At 41.2% G+C, this 18,045-nt stretch overlaps 1 protein-coding gene across 1 annotated transcript; it reads left to right on the plus strand.

Moving 5' to 3' along the window:
* Positions 1 to 677: 677 nt before the first annotated feature.
* Positions 678 to 10,837, plus strand: LOC104271487 (alpha-1,6-mannosylglycoprotein 6-beta-N-acetylglucosaminyltransferase A-like; the record flags this gene model as incomplete). The annotated part of the gene is made up of 5 exons (XM_009866171.1): positions 678 to 824; positions 4,345 to 4,461; positions 5,274 to 5,348; positions 8,834 to 8,991; positions 10,639 to 10,837. Coding segments are annotated over 5 exons (696 nt in total), but the record flags the coding sequence as incomplete, so codon positions are not given.
* Positions 10,838 to 18,045: the final 7,208 nt, after the last annotated feature.

Here is an 18,045-nt window from a genome sequence, read left to right on the forward strand (position 1 = left end):
GAATGTCTTTATGCTGGAGAAAAGCGCTGCCTTTTCTAGAGTGCTTGGAATCTTGGCTGGTGTAAGAATAGCTTTGTGATGCGTTTTTTCCTCCTTAAATTTACCTTGGAGGCGTTGAACCCTCTTAATCCTCTATGCAAGCTTTTGCTGCCTGGGTACAGCGTCTTCAGCTGCTGTTTGCTGCCATCTACTGTTTTAATTAAAAGATTTAACCATCTTGGCAGGAGCCTTGTTCATACTGGCAAAGCCAGCGGGTTGGCTGGTGTAGGGGAGAGGGGGGAAACAGTGACAGAGCTGTTGTGTGAGGTTGCTGCAGTAAAACCCGTACCTGCAAGAGAGCCCTGGCAGTTTCATTTGAGCAGCGATTAAACCACCAAATGACTTTTTTTTATTTATTATTCCCCCCAAAAAAATAAGGGATTTGTTGTTGCCTCAGCTCTGTGAAAGACCACCTCAGCTCATTACAGAAGATTTGTCAAATGTGTTTTACAGGACATTCCTGTTACTGCTTGGCTGGGAGGAGGTCAGCGGCTGGGTTTCACCCATTCTCATCTTAGCATTACATTTTCTTAGGCTGGTACATTTAGAACTAATTATTGTTTATTTTAAGTTAGCTCTTGGCTTTCAGTTTTTGTAAAGAACAAAAATTAAGACAATGTTTATTTTCTGTTTTTAAGCTGTTTGTTGGTCTCGGATTTCCATATGAAGGCCCAGCTCCTTTAGAGGCTATTGCTAATGGATGTGCTTTTCTAAATTTAAGATTTAACCCACCAAAAAGCAGCAAAAACACAGAATTTTTCAAAGGCAAACCTACCCTCCGAGAGGTAAGTTTCATCAGTCTTGGTGATCTCTTTATTGAAAATCATTATTAATTTCTTGTAGTAACATAATAAAAGTAAATTTGCTTAATTGTTCGCAGTTCATTGCAAAAGCTGTGCAACTGTCATTTTCTGTAGCCGTTGATAGGATTATCCGTCATTACAGGAGCTTTACCTCTAGATTTGCCTGTATGTACATTCTGCTAATTCTTATTGATAGTTCAGAAGCTGAAGTTTCACTTGAAAACCTGATATTCAACCCAAGAGCAGACCATGACATCTGATGCAGGATGTGTCATTTAAAAGTGGTTTTATTTTTTGGAAGAAACAAACGTTACTGTGTACTGTGCAGGAAGTAAACGTGTTTAAGTAAATTATAAATGTGTCATTTGTGCGTTGTTGTGTGTGTTTTGGGATATTAATGTTTTTTTCTCCAGAAAAGACCTGATCAAGGCACTGTTGAGCTAAGGTATTAATGGTCACAGCCCACCATGTTTGTGGTTAAACACTGAAGACATTTGGAGAATCGATTCTTTAAGAGAACAGGAAAACCAAACCTCAAGCTTTCAAAACAGCCAGTGTGTTTAAACTCTAGTAAGAGAAAAATGAGACTAAGTAAACTGGCTTCTCATCCTGGCACTGACTTTGGAGTATTTTTCTTTGGTATAGGTGAAATTCAGCCAATGCCCCCTACAAGCATTTAACAGTCATGTGGCCGTTTCTGGCAGTAGCACTTTTGCCTGGGACTGTAGCTTATTCATAGGTGTACAGAGATGTTTTTTCTTTACATACTTACCTGAAGCGAAAATCCTCTGGTAACCCTTAGATCATAAGAACTTTGCACAGCTGTTTTTCCCAATTCAAGTTATGCTTGGGCTATATAAATTACGCACCGAGCAGTTCCAGCTAGTTTACAAGCAGAAGACAGTTTCTCATTTAAAATGAGGAACATAAATTCATTATGGTTTTATGATCCAGGACTGTGATTGCCTTTCTGTTTGTTATACATTCATCTTGTACTGGACAAGAGTTCAGACTTGCCCCTTCTCACAGTTTTCGTTGCTAGCAAAGGAGATAGCAATAAGAAAACAAAAATCTCCTTTGGCCTTGGCACCTTTCAGAGCTTTTCTTCTGTGAGTTGCTCGACTATTTGCCTCGTTTCCAGTTTTCAGTTCTATACCCAGACACTACAACTAGTCAGGCTTGGTAAATAATCTCGACCTACCTCTCTTTAGTGGGAATTTTAGTGCTTGGAATGCCGTGCTAAGTCCTGCTGGCATGTGTCAGCACTAGCAGAAATGATGTGCACCTGACTTGCATAGAAAAGTAATCCCCATTGACTGCTTTAGTACAAAATAATATAATGAGCCTTCACCACAGATATTCCTGTGTTCACATGCTCTCCTGACCTATCCTAAGAGTAACCTTCTAACTGATTTTTACAACTCCTTTTAGATCCGATTGCCAGTAATCCTTGTGCTGGTTCTTTGGGATTAAGAAAGTCTTTAAATCCTCTCAATTTTTTCAAGTGGTAAAGGAGATCAAAAAAACCTTGTGTAGTTCTGCAAATTGATTATCCATAGACCAATCTGAAGATAAAGTCTGTGTTTAATACTTTTGTAAAGTAGCCATTGCAAGTTACTATTTCTCTCTTATTCTAGCTAGAATTGGGGGGAAGAGAGGTTAAGAATTTCCCCTCATCATGTCTTGGGACATGATTTTGCTGGAGGAAGGAGATGGGGAAAAAAATCATCTTTGAGCAGCTTGTTTTGTACCACTGTTTGCACCAATATTTCTTCTCCATTCTGCTCCCTCCCCCTAGCTGAAAGGTATACTTCATGGGTGTGGTTTCTTTAGTTTTCTGCTTTTAGGAAGGAAAAAGAAGACGACATGAAATTAGGAGTTAATTCCAAATATATTTACAGATTTTAATTGTAGGCAGAGGGAGTATCTCCTGAATGTTTAAAACATTAAGCCTCAGCTAACTAAAACATTTCAGTGTTAGGAAGTAGTCTTAATATTTTTCTGAGACTGATATGGAAAACTGGTGCAATTAAAATATGTTGCTAGTTACTCTTAATACTTGAGAAGTTTAGTTGTTAGTCTTCCAGATCAGACCTGACTTTAGCGTTGCCATCTGTCTGTCTGAGATGGTAGAGAAAGAGGTGGTGTAAGGTGTAATTCCCAAACCTCTGTGGAATTTCTAGGGCTTAGAATATGTCAATCAAGAAGCATGGGACTTCTTGGAGGAATTTAAAATACGCTGCTGGGAGCACAGTGCAGTGGCTGCGGGTGAGTGCAGCTGCCTGGGTGCAGCAGCTCAGCCCAAGTAAGCTCTCGGCAGCGCCACGCCGCCGCGGGTGGGAGCCTGCACAGAGCCCCCTGGGCATTGCTCTGGGAGCACAGATTACTTTTAGCTGATCCCATATGTAACTATAAGACTGGCTTCCCTTATCCACAAGCAGAAGGAAACAGGCAAAAAAAGATTTTGAGTAGATTCTGAGTAGTTTCTTGCCGTCACGTGAGGAAGAGAGCAAGTATGGTATTTGCCCAGGGCAGGAGAAGGTTCTCTTCAACAGACACTGTTTTGAACTTAGATCTTTTGCACTGACTAGATTTTTCTGCATAAAGTGGCAGCTGTATTAAAATTGTCTATGAATAATCTACCCTGTAGGGAGTTTTTTTAACATTGATTTAAAAACCATTTGTCTTGTGAGGCCAGTGTGAAACGCTTCCCTCTCTTCCACAGCATTTCCTTCCTCTCAGTGCGCTCATTGCACATTCCTCTCACTCCTGTGCAACCTGTCACCAAAACTGCTTTTAGTGCTGTATTGCTAGTTCTGAAGGCAATCTCTGGTACGACTTTTCTTAGTCAGCTACTTTGGTATTTATCGGATTTGTTTCTGTCAAAGTGATGAGCAAAATATCAGTTAATGCTCTTATTGAGGTCAAATTACTCTTTTACTATCAGCAGCGGGAGTCAGAATTCATCCTAAGTGATAGAAATTATTCTTTATTCACTGCTATGCAGAGAAGCTTGGAACTGTTTCAAATTTGAGGGATAGACAGGCCGAGGATGTTGTCTGAAGATGAGACAGGGTGAGGATGGCATTTCTTGAAGCCAGTCACACAGATCTAACCAGGACTAGTAGCAATTACGGGTTGTGAAATCAGAGGGCTGCTCTGGGAATGAGCACCGGGGCAGCAGGGTTACATCGTAAAAGTGATTTCAGTAATCAAGTCTTCTGTAATGTGGGACATTATGAGGACTGAAGTCATGAATTAGAGGTGCACAAATGTTAGTTGTGATCTGCATTATTATCTGGTTTGCAGTTTTCCAAGCGAATTTTCTCTAAATTTAAAGACAGAAGTTCTGAAGGATAACTCAGAAGGAATGACACTGTTATTAGATTCCAGCCGAAGTCTTGCGTTAGGATAGTGCATTTCATCAGAAGTCTCATGAGAGAGTGAGAGGGAAAGATATCTCAACACATTGATTTTTACCAATACCATTTCTTTGTTTCAGCTGACATCTCAGCATCCCTATGCTGAGGTTTACATTGGGAAGCCCCATGTCTGGACTGTGGACATCAGTGATCTTTCTGAAGTTGAGAAGGCTGTGAAGTCAATTTTGAATCAAAAGGTGAGAACTGTATCGTCAATATGTCATCAGTTCTTGAGGGGGTGTATTGTTTATTGCCTGCAGAGTGTTTCTAATGTTAGTCTAATTTAAGCAGAGTGCTGTACATTAGTAGGATATTGGGGGAAAAAAATGTTATTACAACTCTGTGCTGTCTGATTGTCATATTTTAGTACTGAATATATCCAATTTATACCTGCAAAAAATAAGCATGAATAAATTTGTATAGAAACGTGAATTCATGTGTAAATTATACAGCAATCTATGTTTTCTGTGCCTTCAGTGAGGAAGTTTCCATGTTGATTCTTAGAGCAGTGGGGGCTGTCCAAGTTCGTGCTTGACTTTTGAATGATTTTGTAGGCTTGTAACTGTCAGTGGAAGTGCTTGTGCACTTGCAGTGTGGAATTGTAATGAGGGCACTTCAAGGCAAAAAAAAATAGATTGAAGTAATTTTCAAAGGTATCACATTCTTTTTTGTCCTAATATTTTCATTTTCACTTCAACTCCAGAACTGTAACTTCGTTAAAACAGGATCTCTGGAATCCCATAGGGTCCCAGGCTGACTTTATCACTTTGCAATATACCCTGAGTTTCTGTAAAGATAATCACTGACCAATTTTTATCACCTTTACAAAGGGGCAAAAATCAGCTTAATGATTTTGCAGAATTGTGATTCGTTAATGAGTTTATTTGCGTTTATTTTTGCTTCTTAAACTGTAACATATTATTTGGAATAAAGCTGCTACCACACAGCACACCACAAAGTTCATCTGAAACAAAAAACCCTCTAATTTTAATATACTGTGTTTCCACAGATTGACCCTTATTTGCCCTATGAATTTACATGTGAGGGAATGCTTCAGAGGATGAATGCGTTTATTGAAAAACAGGTATTAACTTTTATTGTGCATGACTTGTTTGTTTTATGTTGGAAAGGGAGGACCATCTCCGTTTTAAAGCTTCTCAGTGTTTTTGCTGTTGAAGTAGAAATAGTCAAGTAGAAGCAGTCCTTGGTGTTATATCAAAATAGAAAGGCAAAGTAATTTTTCAGCATGTATGTGACTTCTTTAGCCATGTGTATCGAAAAAGCCTTTAGATCATGAAGTATCACATAAATATAGAGATACTTTTGTTGTAGAATTGCACTTACACTGAAATATCTGGGCAGATTTTTCAAGTATTTGGTTTAAATTGATAAAGTTGTAAATAGTTTGGAAACTAGTTATTTAAAGACTTTTGGTCCCCATGCATTATTGCCAGCTGAGAGCAGGAGAAGGTATTGAAGTAATTAACTGCAGAGATGATTTACATGGGATCCTGATTTCTAGAAACTGTATGTTTGCTTGGACTTCTGCCCAAGGGCAGATCTGTTGCAGCACCAGCTCTGCCTTTTGTTCTGGCTGCTGCAGAGGAGAGATAGGAGTAATCTGTATCTCTGATACGCCAGTGGATTGCCAGGATTTCTTTCAAAAGCACTGGGACATGCTCCTCTGCCTGTATTTCTGAAACTGGATGATATTAAACACGGTAGTAAAGAATACAACACAGCTTCAGGTCAGAAGTGTATTTAACATACAATAGCTATTTCCAGTTTTCTGCCAATAAACATGTTAAGCCTTTGCTGCTGTATTGGTGGCAGAGCCTGTAGAAGTATCTGTGCTTCTTTTGATTCTTCTGCCGGAGTTAGCTATAACTGAGACTTTTTGTCAGTACAGGAAGAAATGGAGCTCAGTGGGAGGGAGAGAAAGAGAAAATCTAGAGAGAGCATCTGTGGGGCAAACCTGTCTCTCCTCTGGACCTTCCCCAAGGGTTAAGCCCTGGCCTGGACCGGGTGCTACTTGGAAATACAGCATTGTCTGTTTTGTTTGTTGCTTTAACTAATTGTCAAAAGCCATTATTGTTTTGCAGCTCCCAGGATGCTCAGGCATCATTACTAGCTGCATGTGCTTAGCACTGTGCCTGATTAACATCTCAGATGAAGCAAAAAAAAAAAGGTTGAGACCTTATTTTAAAGAGTTTATGATGGGAGGCAGGCAGAATAGAGAAAGCAGCACAAGCTTGGAACAGGAACAAAGGCGCATGGAGTTAATCTGGTTCAGAGGTTACAGGATGCATTAACCGTGAGAGTGCGGTCTTCAGGGGCTGTTTGTGAAGAGGATGGGGCTAGATACACTCACCCACAAGTCACCTGATGGAACAATGGAGCTGTAGGGATTAAAGGAGTTGTTTGGAGATTCCATTTTGAGGCCTTGGCTCGGTATCAGTGGGGAGGACAGTGTTCACAAGAAAGGTATAAGTGAATTCCCTAAATCTTCGCATGCAGCAGCTGGAATGAACATATTCAGGATCTGAAGTAAGAGAACTACTGTGAGCTGTGGTTTCACATTTAGCAGTGCCACCTTCAGCTGGATCAAACCCACTTTCACTCCACGCAACTTCTTGCTGCCGGTGCAGTTCCCTGCCAGCGGCCCAGCATGGCTGTCAGGTGTGTCTGCGCCATCTGCTGAATCCGTCCCTTGATCCTGTTTGCTCCGTGGCTGCACAAACAGTTGGGTCAGCTCTACAGAGCGATGGCCCAGGGTGGGAACCAAAGGGTGGCACTACTTAAATTGGCACTAGCATCAAAGGAGTGGCCAGGCAACTGCAGCCGCAGCAGCTGTGGGATTCCCTCTTGCAAACTTGGGAGCTGTTGGATGAGGCAGGCTGGGCTCATGGAACAGACACGTTCTGTAACAGACGTGCTGACTTTGAAAGATGTGGTCGAGTGGGATGCTTGGTAACCTGGCAGAAAATGTTCTTGGCAGGGCTCAGCTAGGTTAGCAAACTGACCGGCCAGCTGAGCGCCAGAGCTTGGCCAAAGGACTGGAGTGAGGGCATTCATCCAGGAGCAAGAAAAGCCAGAGGGTGGGGGCTGCCTCAGACGGCAGGGCTAAGCCTGTCTCACCTTGAAATTGTGCTTCTAGGTAAACCAAATGTAAATGCAGTCTCTGGTGAAGGTTAACCTTCTCTTGAACATCTTTTCTTTATTTTACCCTTTATGCGCGCAGGGTTGTCAGCAAAGATAGACTTGGGTGAAGATACCAGATTTCAGTTGCTTTTGATGGTTGCCCTGTGTGCTGGTACCTGTGAGACATGCTTCAAGGTGGCATAAGCTGAGGAAGGCTCCCCACTAAGCTATGGCCTGGAAATGAGAGGCTGTGCCAGTTTGGGGGAGGATTTTCAACCAAGAGATGTTAGAAGCTGAAGCCCCCAGGAAATAGTGAAGCCTCACAAGGGATTCATTGTCTTTGAAAAACTTGGTCTTCTGCCAGCAGTAGCTGGGATCCACTCTGATATTACAGCATTCTATTGTACATATTTACATTAGTGTATGTTACCATATTGTATATATTACAGTATAGGGCTGGATTTGGAACCTCTAAAGATTTCTTGCTGCTTCTAATGTTTTAAATATAGATTTATAAAAGGACAGATATAGGAAGGCACTTTAAGTCGAAATAACAAAATGACCTTTTTGAAACAACCTCATTAAAAAGTACCTCCAACCATCTCTTGTTAACCTGTTTTTTTAGAGACTGCTAAAATTATTCTGCCATAAATATGGTCTAAAATTACTGATTTTTAATACGGCATGAAGGAATGGCTTAGAGCTGCATCAGGGAAGTTTGGAATGGGTACTGAGGAAAAGCTCTTCCCTGAGAGGGCGGTCAGGCACTGGAACAAGCTCCCCAGGGAAGTGGTCGTGGCCCCAAGCCTGCCAGTGTTCAAGAAGTGTTTGGACAGTGCGCTTAAACACACAGTTTAGCTTTTAGGTTGCCCTCTGTGGAGTCAGAAGTTGGACTCTATGAATCTTCACATTTCCTTTTCAATTCAGAATATTCTGTGATTCATGCTTGTATAATACTAAATTTTTGGTTAGATGTGGGAGTACGAAAACTGCGGCTTTCCATGTGGGGCGCTTGAGACGTTTCTCACCTACAGGTTATCTGGCCTCTGGAATTCTCCTCCTGCCAGAACTTCCTCCTGATATTTGTGCTGCCTCGAAAATAGTTCTACTAGCACTGAGTTAGTGGAACAGGAGTTGCTGAAAAAGCCAAAATGGGTTGGGTGTGTGGAGTCGTTTATGATAAATTAAAAATGGTAAAGGTAGGGAAGAGGCTTCTTTGGGAAGAATGATGCTGCCACATTTCAAGTAGCAATCACAGGTGATCGTTTCCTCATGCTAAAACCGTTCTTTCTAAATGTGCTGAAATTACTGGTTTTAATCATATTGAAATAATTTGCAAAATAAGTGTTTGGACGATAATCACTTATTAATGGGGAAAATTGCTGTCAAGGGACTGGATGCATCATAATAAAATATCTGTCACTGCAGGATTTCTGTCATGGGCAGGTGATGTGGCCTCCATTAAGTGCCCTTCAAGTAAAAATTGCTGAACCTGGAAAATCCTGTAAACAAGTTTGTCAGGAAAGCCAGCTCATCTGCGAGCCTTCCTTCTTCCAACATCTTAACAAGGACAAAGCTCTGCTTAGGTGAGTACTTCAAAGCACAGACGTTTTATTTGGTCTCTTTTCGTTGCGCTGGTTTTTGCCACATACGGGTTTTAGCATGCAAATTCTGTGAGAAGGGCAGGTGGAGAGAGAAGTGCTCTGTGTTTGCCTGCAGCACGCTGTGAGGCTTCGCAGCAGCAGAAGGCAGAGGTTGCTTCTGTGCCGAGAGACCTGGTCCACACAGCAATGAGGCCAAAAATTTACATCTCTTCCTTCCCCCTCCCACCTCCTCCATGCACGAACCCTCCAGCGCCCTTTGATGATGGACTGCGTGCCCTGAGCAGAGGGGCTGGTGCTGCGGGGATGGCAGCGGCCAGGACTGTCCTTTTGTTTGGGGGGACCCTTGGCAGCCCTGGCTGGGCGGGCACTCTCTTCCCTTGTTTTTGCCGTACGCTTTTAAGAGTCGCTGGACTTGCATGACTTTTGATGCTCATCCTGACTGTGCTCCGCCAGCTGGGTCAGAAATGAAATACATCTTGTTTCAGTAAATAGAACTCTGTCCACATTGTGTGATTTCTAACTGTTGTTCACATGGTTTTAAATATAGCACTGAAAGTGTTCCTTTTATTTATTAAGCTCCCCTGTTGGTTGTGATTAACATCTGTATTGAAACATCTGTATTCATTGGCAATTAGCAATCACTGTTTCTGCAAACTTTCTGTCAGTATTGTCCTAGGTAAAAATTTTAAGTGTATGTTACGGGTATTAGTACCAATCTATAAAGCTATGCATTAAGGAAATGAATGTTGCTTTCAGGTTCTGTCTCTGTAGGAATATGTCTGTGTTCCTTTGAGAATGAAAACAAAGCTTTCAAAGCTGGACTCCAACAAACGGCTGCTCAGGAATCTGCTTCCTAGGTTTTCTGTCTCCACTTTTTGCTAAATTAAATTGTAGAAGGTTTTTATTTTTGTATTTTGTTTGAAAAATTGTCATTTCCCGTGGAGTTCAGAAGCGCCTCATATAAAAACTTAGGCTTCTTTTTGACTGTCTAGACAAAATTATAATTCTGTGGGGAAGAAAAAAAAAAAATCTGTTAAATGCTGAAAGCTACCAGTGTTCCCAGAATAAGTGAAAAACAAGCCCCTGCTGGAATTGCTACCCTCGTGCCTAAGCTTTGTGGTCAGAAAACGGCAACGAGAAATGTTCGCATTCTCAGCTAGCTAGTGCTGGCTGGTTCCCCGTGCCATGAGCAGTTTCAGCTGGAGTGCAGCGCAGCAGCAGCCCCGTTCAGCAGCCCAGGGCTGCCCAGCACTGGCATCGTGTTGCTTGCCCTGGAAAAAAATCAGTGAGAATATCTCCTGGTTTCAGATTCTTCGATTTTGTTGTACTAGAAATCCATGGTATATTTAAATGCGATGCTTTGGAGAACAGTCAAAAGCATTTTTTCCCTTTTTAACTTTTCATTAACATTTAGGTAACAGAGTAAAAGCTGAAGAGGCTGTACTGCCCTCTGCAGAGAAAATCTGCGCTGGTGAAATGAGAGTAATGTTCTGGAAATCTGCAATTCTAAACATCCTTGATTTAGCATGCGATATAGCATTTTATTTTATTTTTAGCGATGAGGGATGAAAACTGTACTGAACTCCTGTAAATTCCTCTGTGATTAAGATCATGTGCTTTGCTTTTTAGGCATAATATCGAATGTCTCACCATGGAGTCTGCAAATGATATTCTGGTCCCCTCTTTTGATGGAAGAAGGAAGCACTGTGTTTTCCAAGGTGACCTCTTACTGTTCAGCTGTGCTGGATCCCACCCGACCCACAGAAGAATCTGCCCCTGCAGAGACTATATTAAGGGGCAGGTTGCGCTTTGTAAAGACTGCCTATAGCAGCAGCAGAGCTGCTCTTGAGTTGAGGACAAAATGTAAGTAGTTTCAAGAGGAGCTACTTATTACTTCCTGCACTTTTGTCCAGGTTTTTCGCTGCAGGCAGAGCTATCATTGCTGGGCAGAATTACCTACTAAGAGAGGAGGGATTCATAACAAACAGCTAACTGAGCTTTTTTTCCTGTAAGAACATTTGCAGTGTAACTCTTCAGATTCCTTCATCTGTTTGCGAAGAGAGATGAGTTTCATGTTCTACAGTGATTTGAAGATGACTGCACAGAATAGCTTGTAGAAAATTCCTAGACCCATCAAACTTCTTTTGTTGTTTGGGTGAAGTGTTTTCTATTTTTTTTAACGACTTAGGACATCCTCCATCGTGGTTAGCTAAAGGATCTCAACTTCATTCCAGTGAAAATTGAAAGAAGTGTGCTTGAGGGAGGGGGATGCAGGGGAGGAAGGACTAACATTTTATTATAGGTCACTGGTTCGGGTACTGCATTAGCTTGAAAGGCTACAAAGTGGTTTACTTCACAAGATAGCTCTGTACCCTGTTACGGGGTTATCTGGGCCCAGTCCTTTTTTTTCTTTTCTTTTTTTTCCTCTTTTTTTTTACATCTTTGTCTACAACAAGCATCACTGCTGCTGCATCAGAGCAGTCTAAACAGAGTGTGTCATGAGTGAGCAAACAGGCAGATGCCAGCGGGTGACACATCGTCTTGGTGACTTGACAGCTGACTGGGGTTGTGGCATTCTTCGGTGTGGGAAAGCTACAAAACCATACTGCCCTGTTTGGAATGGACTTGTCACAGTTTACTGGTCCCACTTAGAGAGTAATCCTTGGAATTTGCCCGTGCTTCTGTTGTAGTCTGTCTACTAGAAATACCGTGTGAAGCAAAAAGTATTCAGCATCATTGGAGCAATATTATCGTTAGAGCCTCAGTTTGCTATGGCTTCCAGTAGTTAAAGTGTTGCTGAATGACATAGAAAGGTTAAACTAAGCTAACTATAATTATTGTATGGTAGAAATGTAAAATGTCTTCATAACTAGCTAGGTTTTTTAAGAGAACTTTTTTCTGAAGAACAAGTAAGAGGAGCCAACTGCTAAGAAAAGCATTGATCAATCTCGTGGGTTTGTTGATTTTCAGTTTGGGAGGATGGGTATTCCTTTTTTTTTTTTTTTTTTTTAGCAGGCACACCAGTTAAATATTTAATAAAAAAACAATTCAAGAGTTTCAAATTCAAGTCAAACTTCATCTTTTTAGAGCAGCAAGTAAATCTTCTAAACTGCCTTCTTTTTATAGAGGTAATTTTTGTTATTTTCAGCAGAAGGTGACATGCTTGACAGCACCATTTGTAGTCAGGAAATGATATGCTAAGATTAGCGAGAAACAAATCTTAGGTGTATTTTGAAAGCATTCTTAGTCTGCAGGTTTGTAATTTGGCCGTGCCCTGACCATACTGGAAACAAAAAAATCAAATCAACATGAATTTTTTTCGTAAATATTAACAAACATTACTAAGTAATAATGAAAAGCATAGATCCTTTAAATTTTCTTTCCTGGGATGTATCTGATTGGTTCAGGTTTTTCTTGTAACTGGCATTCATTTTCTGTGTGTGATTATTGATCTATCTCTTGACCTGCCAAAGACCAAGCAAAGGAAATGCTGTTTCACTGCGGATAAACTCTTAAGAGAACAGAACAGCATACAGTTAAAGGCTCAATTTAAAAGCAATGAATTAGCTTCCTGAAGTTTCTAGTTTCCTGCCCTGGCACTCCTGACGGTGTTTCCCTGTAACAGGTTGTAACGTTGCTGTGCGCTGCACAGGAACGTCCTCCTGAGAGACTGTGGAGTATCCAAAAAGGGTACGTGGGAGCTGCTGGACAGCAGGGTCACCAGTAACTGGGTTGTGATGATGATAAAATCTGCTGTATTTTAGAGTAATTTTCCACGAACAGAACAGCTGGGTTCTATAATGGGAGGCAAACTTTTTGTATTAAAAGCAAACAAACACCAACTACTATGAAAATCCTTACTCTTCCCATAGCTCAGTGTTTGCTTTGGTCAGCACAAATGTAGTTTGCAACAGTTTTAATACCCGAGAAAAGCTGGGGGAGGAGGATTGGAAATGGATCGGAGCAGGCGCAACAATTAGTTTTGTATTTATATCAAATATTCCCCACATACCTGTGCATATTTGTGCAACTGGGAAATCCTGCGTATCAAAGTATATACCTGGTGCTGAGAGTAAAGGCAACAGCAGAATCTGCCTTTACCTGTTCAGCCTGAGGTTCTTCAGGCAGGAATTCAGAGCTGTCATGGAATTGCACCGGAAACAAAGATTTCTATGTGTGCACTTAAAGAATGCAAAATGCATAGTTTTTGCTGTAGTGTAATTCTTTGCTGTAAATACATATTTGCTTGTTTCCCCCCCCGCTGTATGGTCTACATGGCATTCTGCATTTTATTTTGCCTCTAAACCTTTAAAGACGGGAGGGGTTTGTTTGGTATTTGTTACTATAAGATTTTTCTGGTCTAGTGCTTTGCTAAATGCTAAGTTTGCCTTTACCACAGCAGGGAGAGTCTATTATAAAGCTCTGGGTTTTTTTACGCTGTAGCGCCATTTCTTTCTAGTCTACTGAACTGAATTACTGCATACTGGCAAAAATGAAACGGCCGACACCAATGCCGCTTGCATTTCAGCCAGAGACAGAACATCTAAGTTGGCTTCAGAATTGGGTGTGTCTGACTCTTGTTTCTGCCAAAACCTGTAGAGAATCATTAATCTTAAAGAAAATAGACTCAAGACCTATAATTTGATAGGCCTCTGTTATTAATTTTAAGCTCTCTTTTCAGAAGAAATACTACATTCATGAAATACAGCTTCAGCTTAAATCTCTGTGAAAAGAGACTCTCACACAGGTGCATAAACTTTGTAACTGGCACTCACTAAACCTGGTGACACACTCCCCCATCACGCAGCGGCGCTTGTTCGTGCGTTGATAAAGAAGTGAATCCTTCTGCGGATAAGCACTCAGGCAAATCCACGTGGGGCTATTTCAACGTTGGAATGCTTTACTAAAGCTTACAATATATATCCACGTTGCCGGAATGAGGGCAGCCTTCTGTCCAAGTTCCGTAACGATTTTCCTTCCTAATTACAGAGCAAGTGCATAGTCCAAATCCTGCACTCAAACAAGGCCGTTAGAGATGGGCTGTGCTACTGGTTTGCAGTCTGACAGTAAAGCTTGCAGCTTCCTGTAGTCAGAAATGAGTTTTTTGCATGACTTGCGTTTGAATATATTGATCAGCGGTTGATGGGGGAAAAAATATCAAAAAGTTGAATATAAAAACACTTTAGAAGCTTTTAAACATATCTCTCATATCAAGACATTCTTTCTTTTAAAATTTTGTATTTTTGTATGTGACCTTGTTTTTTTCAAAAATCTTGTTCCTACAGGATTAGAAAACTTGAGAGAAGCATTTACATATTTATTAAAATTAACATAAAAGGCTTGCCTTTGAAAGGTAAAGTTGGTAAATACACACTGTTTAAAAATGCCAATAAAAACCTCATTTATTTCATATATGCAAGTTGATTTGCACATGTATAAATAGAGTTGCTTTTTGCATTTTTTGCTTAGTTTCCATGTTTCTTTTTGTAACTTATAGTTGCAGCTGTGTGTTTGCTTGTTTATATCAGATTATGTTTCTTCTACAAATATTTAATGTTTATGTGCCTTTTTAAATTTCTTCTGGGTTTGGATGAGTGGAATAAGAACACTGTCTGAACAAGTATAATGGAACACTAATTACAGGTAAAAGTAGTGCTTGATGACTCTACAGCTTAGTGGTATGAATTTTGAACAGTTTTAAGTAGTGGAGAAGTCTGTTCTAAAACTATAAGGTGTAAGGATTAATAAGGTAAAAGATACTATAATAATTCTTGCAACACGTTGCTTCTGCAAGCAGAATACCCTTAGCTTGAGTATCTGTAATTTGACATGAGAGCTTCTGCTGTTTAACAACCAGAGACCGAGCTAAGACCATTGGGAGGCAACGCTGACAGGAAGGCTCTAGAAAAACCTGCCTGAGTTGATCAGCAGCAAAGCTGAGGTTCATGAGGCGTTGGTTTTGCAGATAAAGACACGTCTGCCTGGAAGCACACGGGCTGCTACCAGCTGCTACCAGGAGAACACAGTCCTTTGATGACACCTGAATTTCTGACACTCAGTGGAGAGGGAACTCTGGATGTTCAATTTATTGCAGATGGTTTTCTTTGTACTCCTGCTGCTTTTCAAGACTTTTGCAGAACGGCTGCTGAGCAGGTTTCCGCTGAAGATCGCAGAACAGGGTTGCAGACAGAGCCATGACTCCGCATCTTCCCCACTCAGCTCCACTCCCAGCTTCTTGTACTGGCTTTTATAACTTGCTTATTGACAAGCGTTCTGGCTTGCTGAAGGTCTCTGTTGGCATCAGCCACAAATCAGGTTGTTAGCCTATATCTCCTCTCTTCACTTCACCACGCTGTGCTGCTAGCCTTTAAAAGCATAGACAACCTCCTTGGTTTACCCTTGATATGAAAGACGTGCCCTCCCCTCTCAAAAATGAGTGGCCTGCCTAAATTACCAAGGTCATTTATGAGTTTGCAGCACTTTTCACATAAACACAATCCAGATTGCTTTCTCAGGTATGTATTTTGCTTGTAGTGCATTTCATGACCAGGTTTTGCTAGTAAAGTAAATTACATGGGATGAATCAGGCTGGATGCAATCTCATCCAAGTCTAATTAACTTCATGACTCCCACTTGCTTCAGTGATAGCAGAACTCCTCCATTTATTTTTCTTCACATTAAAAAAGCAGCTTGCCCTTTTTAATACATATAAAGCACTGTGTCGTACAAGATAAAGACCAAACGCTTGCAGGTTGTATCATATCCATATCAGCAGCCCGTTCCGTTCACTGTCACAGCATATCTCATCTGACTAAGTTGATGTTACTGTCAAAGTATCAGCTGAAAACTTAATTATCTGTTTGGTCTACAGTTTGGGAGTTGGAGAGGTGCAGATTTTGTTGGTTTTTTTAAAGGGACTAATAGTTAGCAGCTTTCAATTTCGCAGCCTTTTTTTCAGGGGTGCTAACATTTTGGCATGGCTGGGTTTTTGTGATGTTTGTCCTACAACTGCTATGCCTACACCTTTGGACTTGCGGTCTCTTTCAATTTGTAGTTCTCTTTTGGTCCCATCGTTTTAGGGACTGCTATAAAGTCGAGGACAACTGTGCACTGACAGATGTGTGCTTCTGTTCAGGCTGAAAAGCCCTGGGACAGATACGGTTTCACTGAGATATGCTTTAATAATATTGCTGTAAGTGTAACATCAAAACATATTGTTTTATGGGCAGTGACTTAAATCTCATCTTCGTATTTTTAAGCAGCTCCGTAGGGGTTTTTTATATATTAGTTTGTAATTTCCAAATATTATATTTAAATGGAATGCTTAAACAGCAAGCTCCGTGTATTAAGTGTAAGATGTTTACTGTAGGAATGTGTTGAAAATACCAGAAGCTGAACCCCAGAATGCTTCAGATGTGAGACATCGTTCATGTTCTTTCTTCCAGGGAAAAAAAAGTGCAACCATTGCCAAGGTGTCATCCATATAATCGGGAACATCCAGTAGCACAGTTTAATTCAGCAGACCTCTCTCAACAGCACTTTGCTGTCCTCAAATAAAATAGGGTTCTTTGATAAAACGGGTAACCTCCACCTTCCACACACAGAAACTGCTTTTTAAAAACTCTGGTAATTGAGAGAATAATACCCTTGTCTGCTGGGACGGGCAGTGCAGGTGCCGTTCAACCAAGGCGGGCTGTGCGCGGGAGCAGAATCTCACCCCGCGTGAGGGCTGGTGGCAACAGCAACGCGGCTGCTTCTCTGCCTGGGAAGATGCGCGGCGCCGCGCTGTCCTCCTGCCCCAGGTCAGTGCTGCTCTGCTCGGGGCCGGCCACGCAGGAGATGCCCACAGATCCCCTCGGCTTTAAGGAGAGCCTGTAAATAATGCCGTGGCGTGCACGGGAGCCATCTGGGCTCCGGCACAGCGCATGCAACACATCCTGGCTCGCGCTCCAGCAGCTGCAAAGTAGTTTGAAGCATCAGATAGGCAGACAACAAATCCACTGAAGTTGCTGTCTGAAGGCAGTCAATTTTAATAGGGTTATACCCAGAATTAATTTTTTACCTTCATTAACAGGTCTGTTGTAGTACAGTGACAGTGAAAACCATTTTGAAAAAGTTACGGATCTATTTGATTTTTGCAAAGGAATACAGAGGAGGAAACAGCAGGTTTTGCCAAAGGAAAAAAAAAAGAGTAAAATTTATGGGAAAAATCACTCTGAAGTTTCTAAGATATCTGAAAGAAAAATATAAGGGAATGTTGGCAAAGCTAATTTGAGGTGGAGAAGCCAATCCCCCTGAGCTTGCTGGGCTGGCCAGAGTCCCCCAGAGGGAAATTTGGGGCAGCTCTTTGGTTTCTGGTCTGAATCGTTCCCTGGAGGATTCTCTCCCTCTGTGGGTAAAGGGGATCAAAGTCTGAATAATCTCTGTAGCACTGTAAATTGGAGGGGGGGGGGGGGGGAAATCCCTGGTGAAATCTGTAAAAATAAAACATTGCTGCATTTTGCAGATGATAATAATTTGGAGTCAGTGAGAGTTTTCATATGTACATGAGAACTTCAGGGTGAGGCTGGTACTATGTGTGTTTGGTTTGAATTCTCTCCTAAAAGGTTGATCATTTCTTTTATTTAAATGGTTGTGTTCCACTATATTACGTTCAAGCAGTTTGATTCAGAAAGAACAGAGCACAGTGGTTCAGATACTGTCAAGTTACTGGGGTTCAGTAGGATGACTTTTTTTTTTTTTTTTTTTTTTAGAAAAGTAAATGTCTGTACTTTAATGGCATAGAAAAATGCTTTGTTTTCACTGTTGTAGAAAAAAGCTAGGGAGAACTTTATTTTTCAATAAACCTTTTTCTTGTGTGATTTGGAGCTATGATTGCTTTGTGCTTAAATGGGAAGTCTGAGGGGCTGTTTAGCCAAAAGTGCATTTGTGTGGCTTATTCTTGCAATTCCGCTGTCAGGCATTTCTGTTGCTGGCCCACCTCCTCAGAGGTAAGTCCCAGCGTGAACGGTTCCTGCTACTCACATCTTGGCCGTC

Source organism: Apaloderma vittatum, unplaced genomic scaffold, assembly GCF_000703405.1.
Source record: "Apaloderma vittatum isolate BGI_N311 unplaced genomic scaffold, ASM70340v1 scaffold5563, whole genome shotgun sequence".
In the NCBI taxonomy this organism is placed as follows: domain Eukaryota; kingdom Metazoa; phylum Chordata; class Aves; order Trogoniformes; family Trogonidae; genus Apaloderma; species Apaloderma vittatum.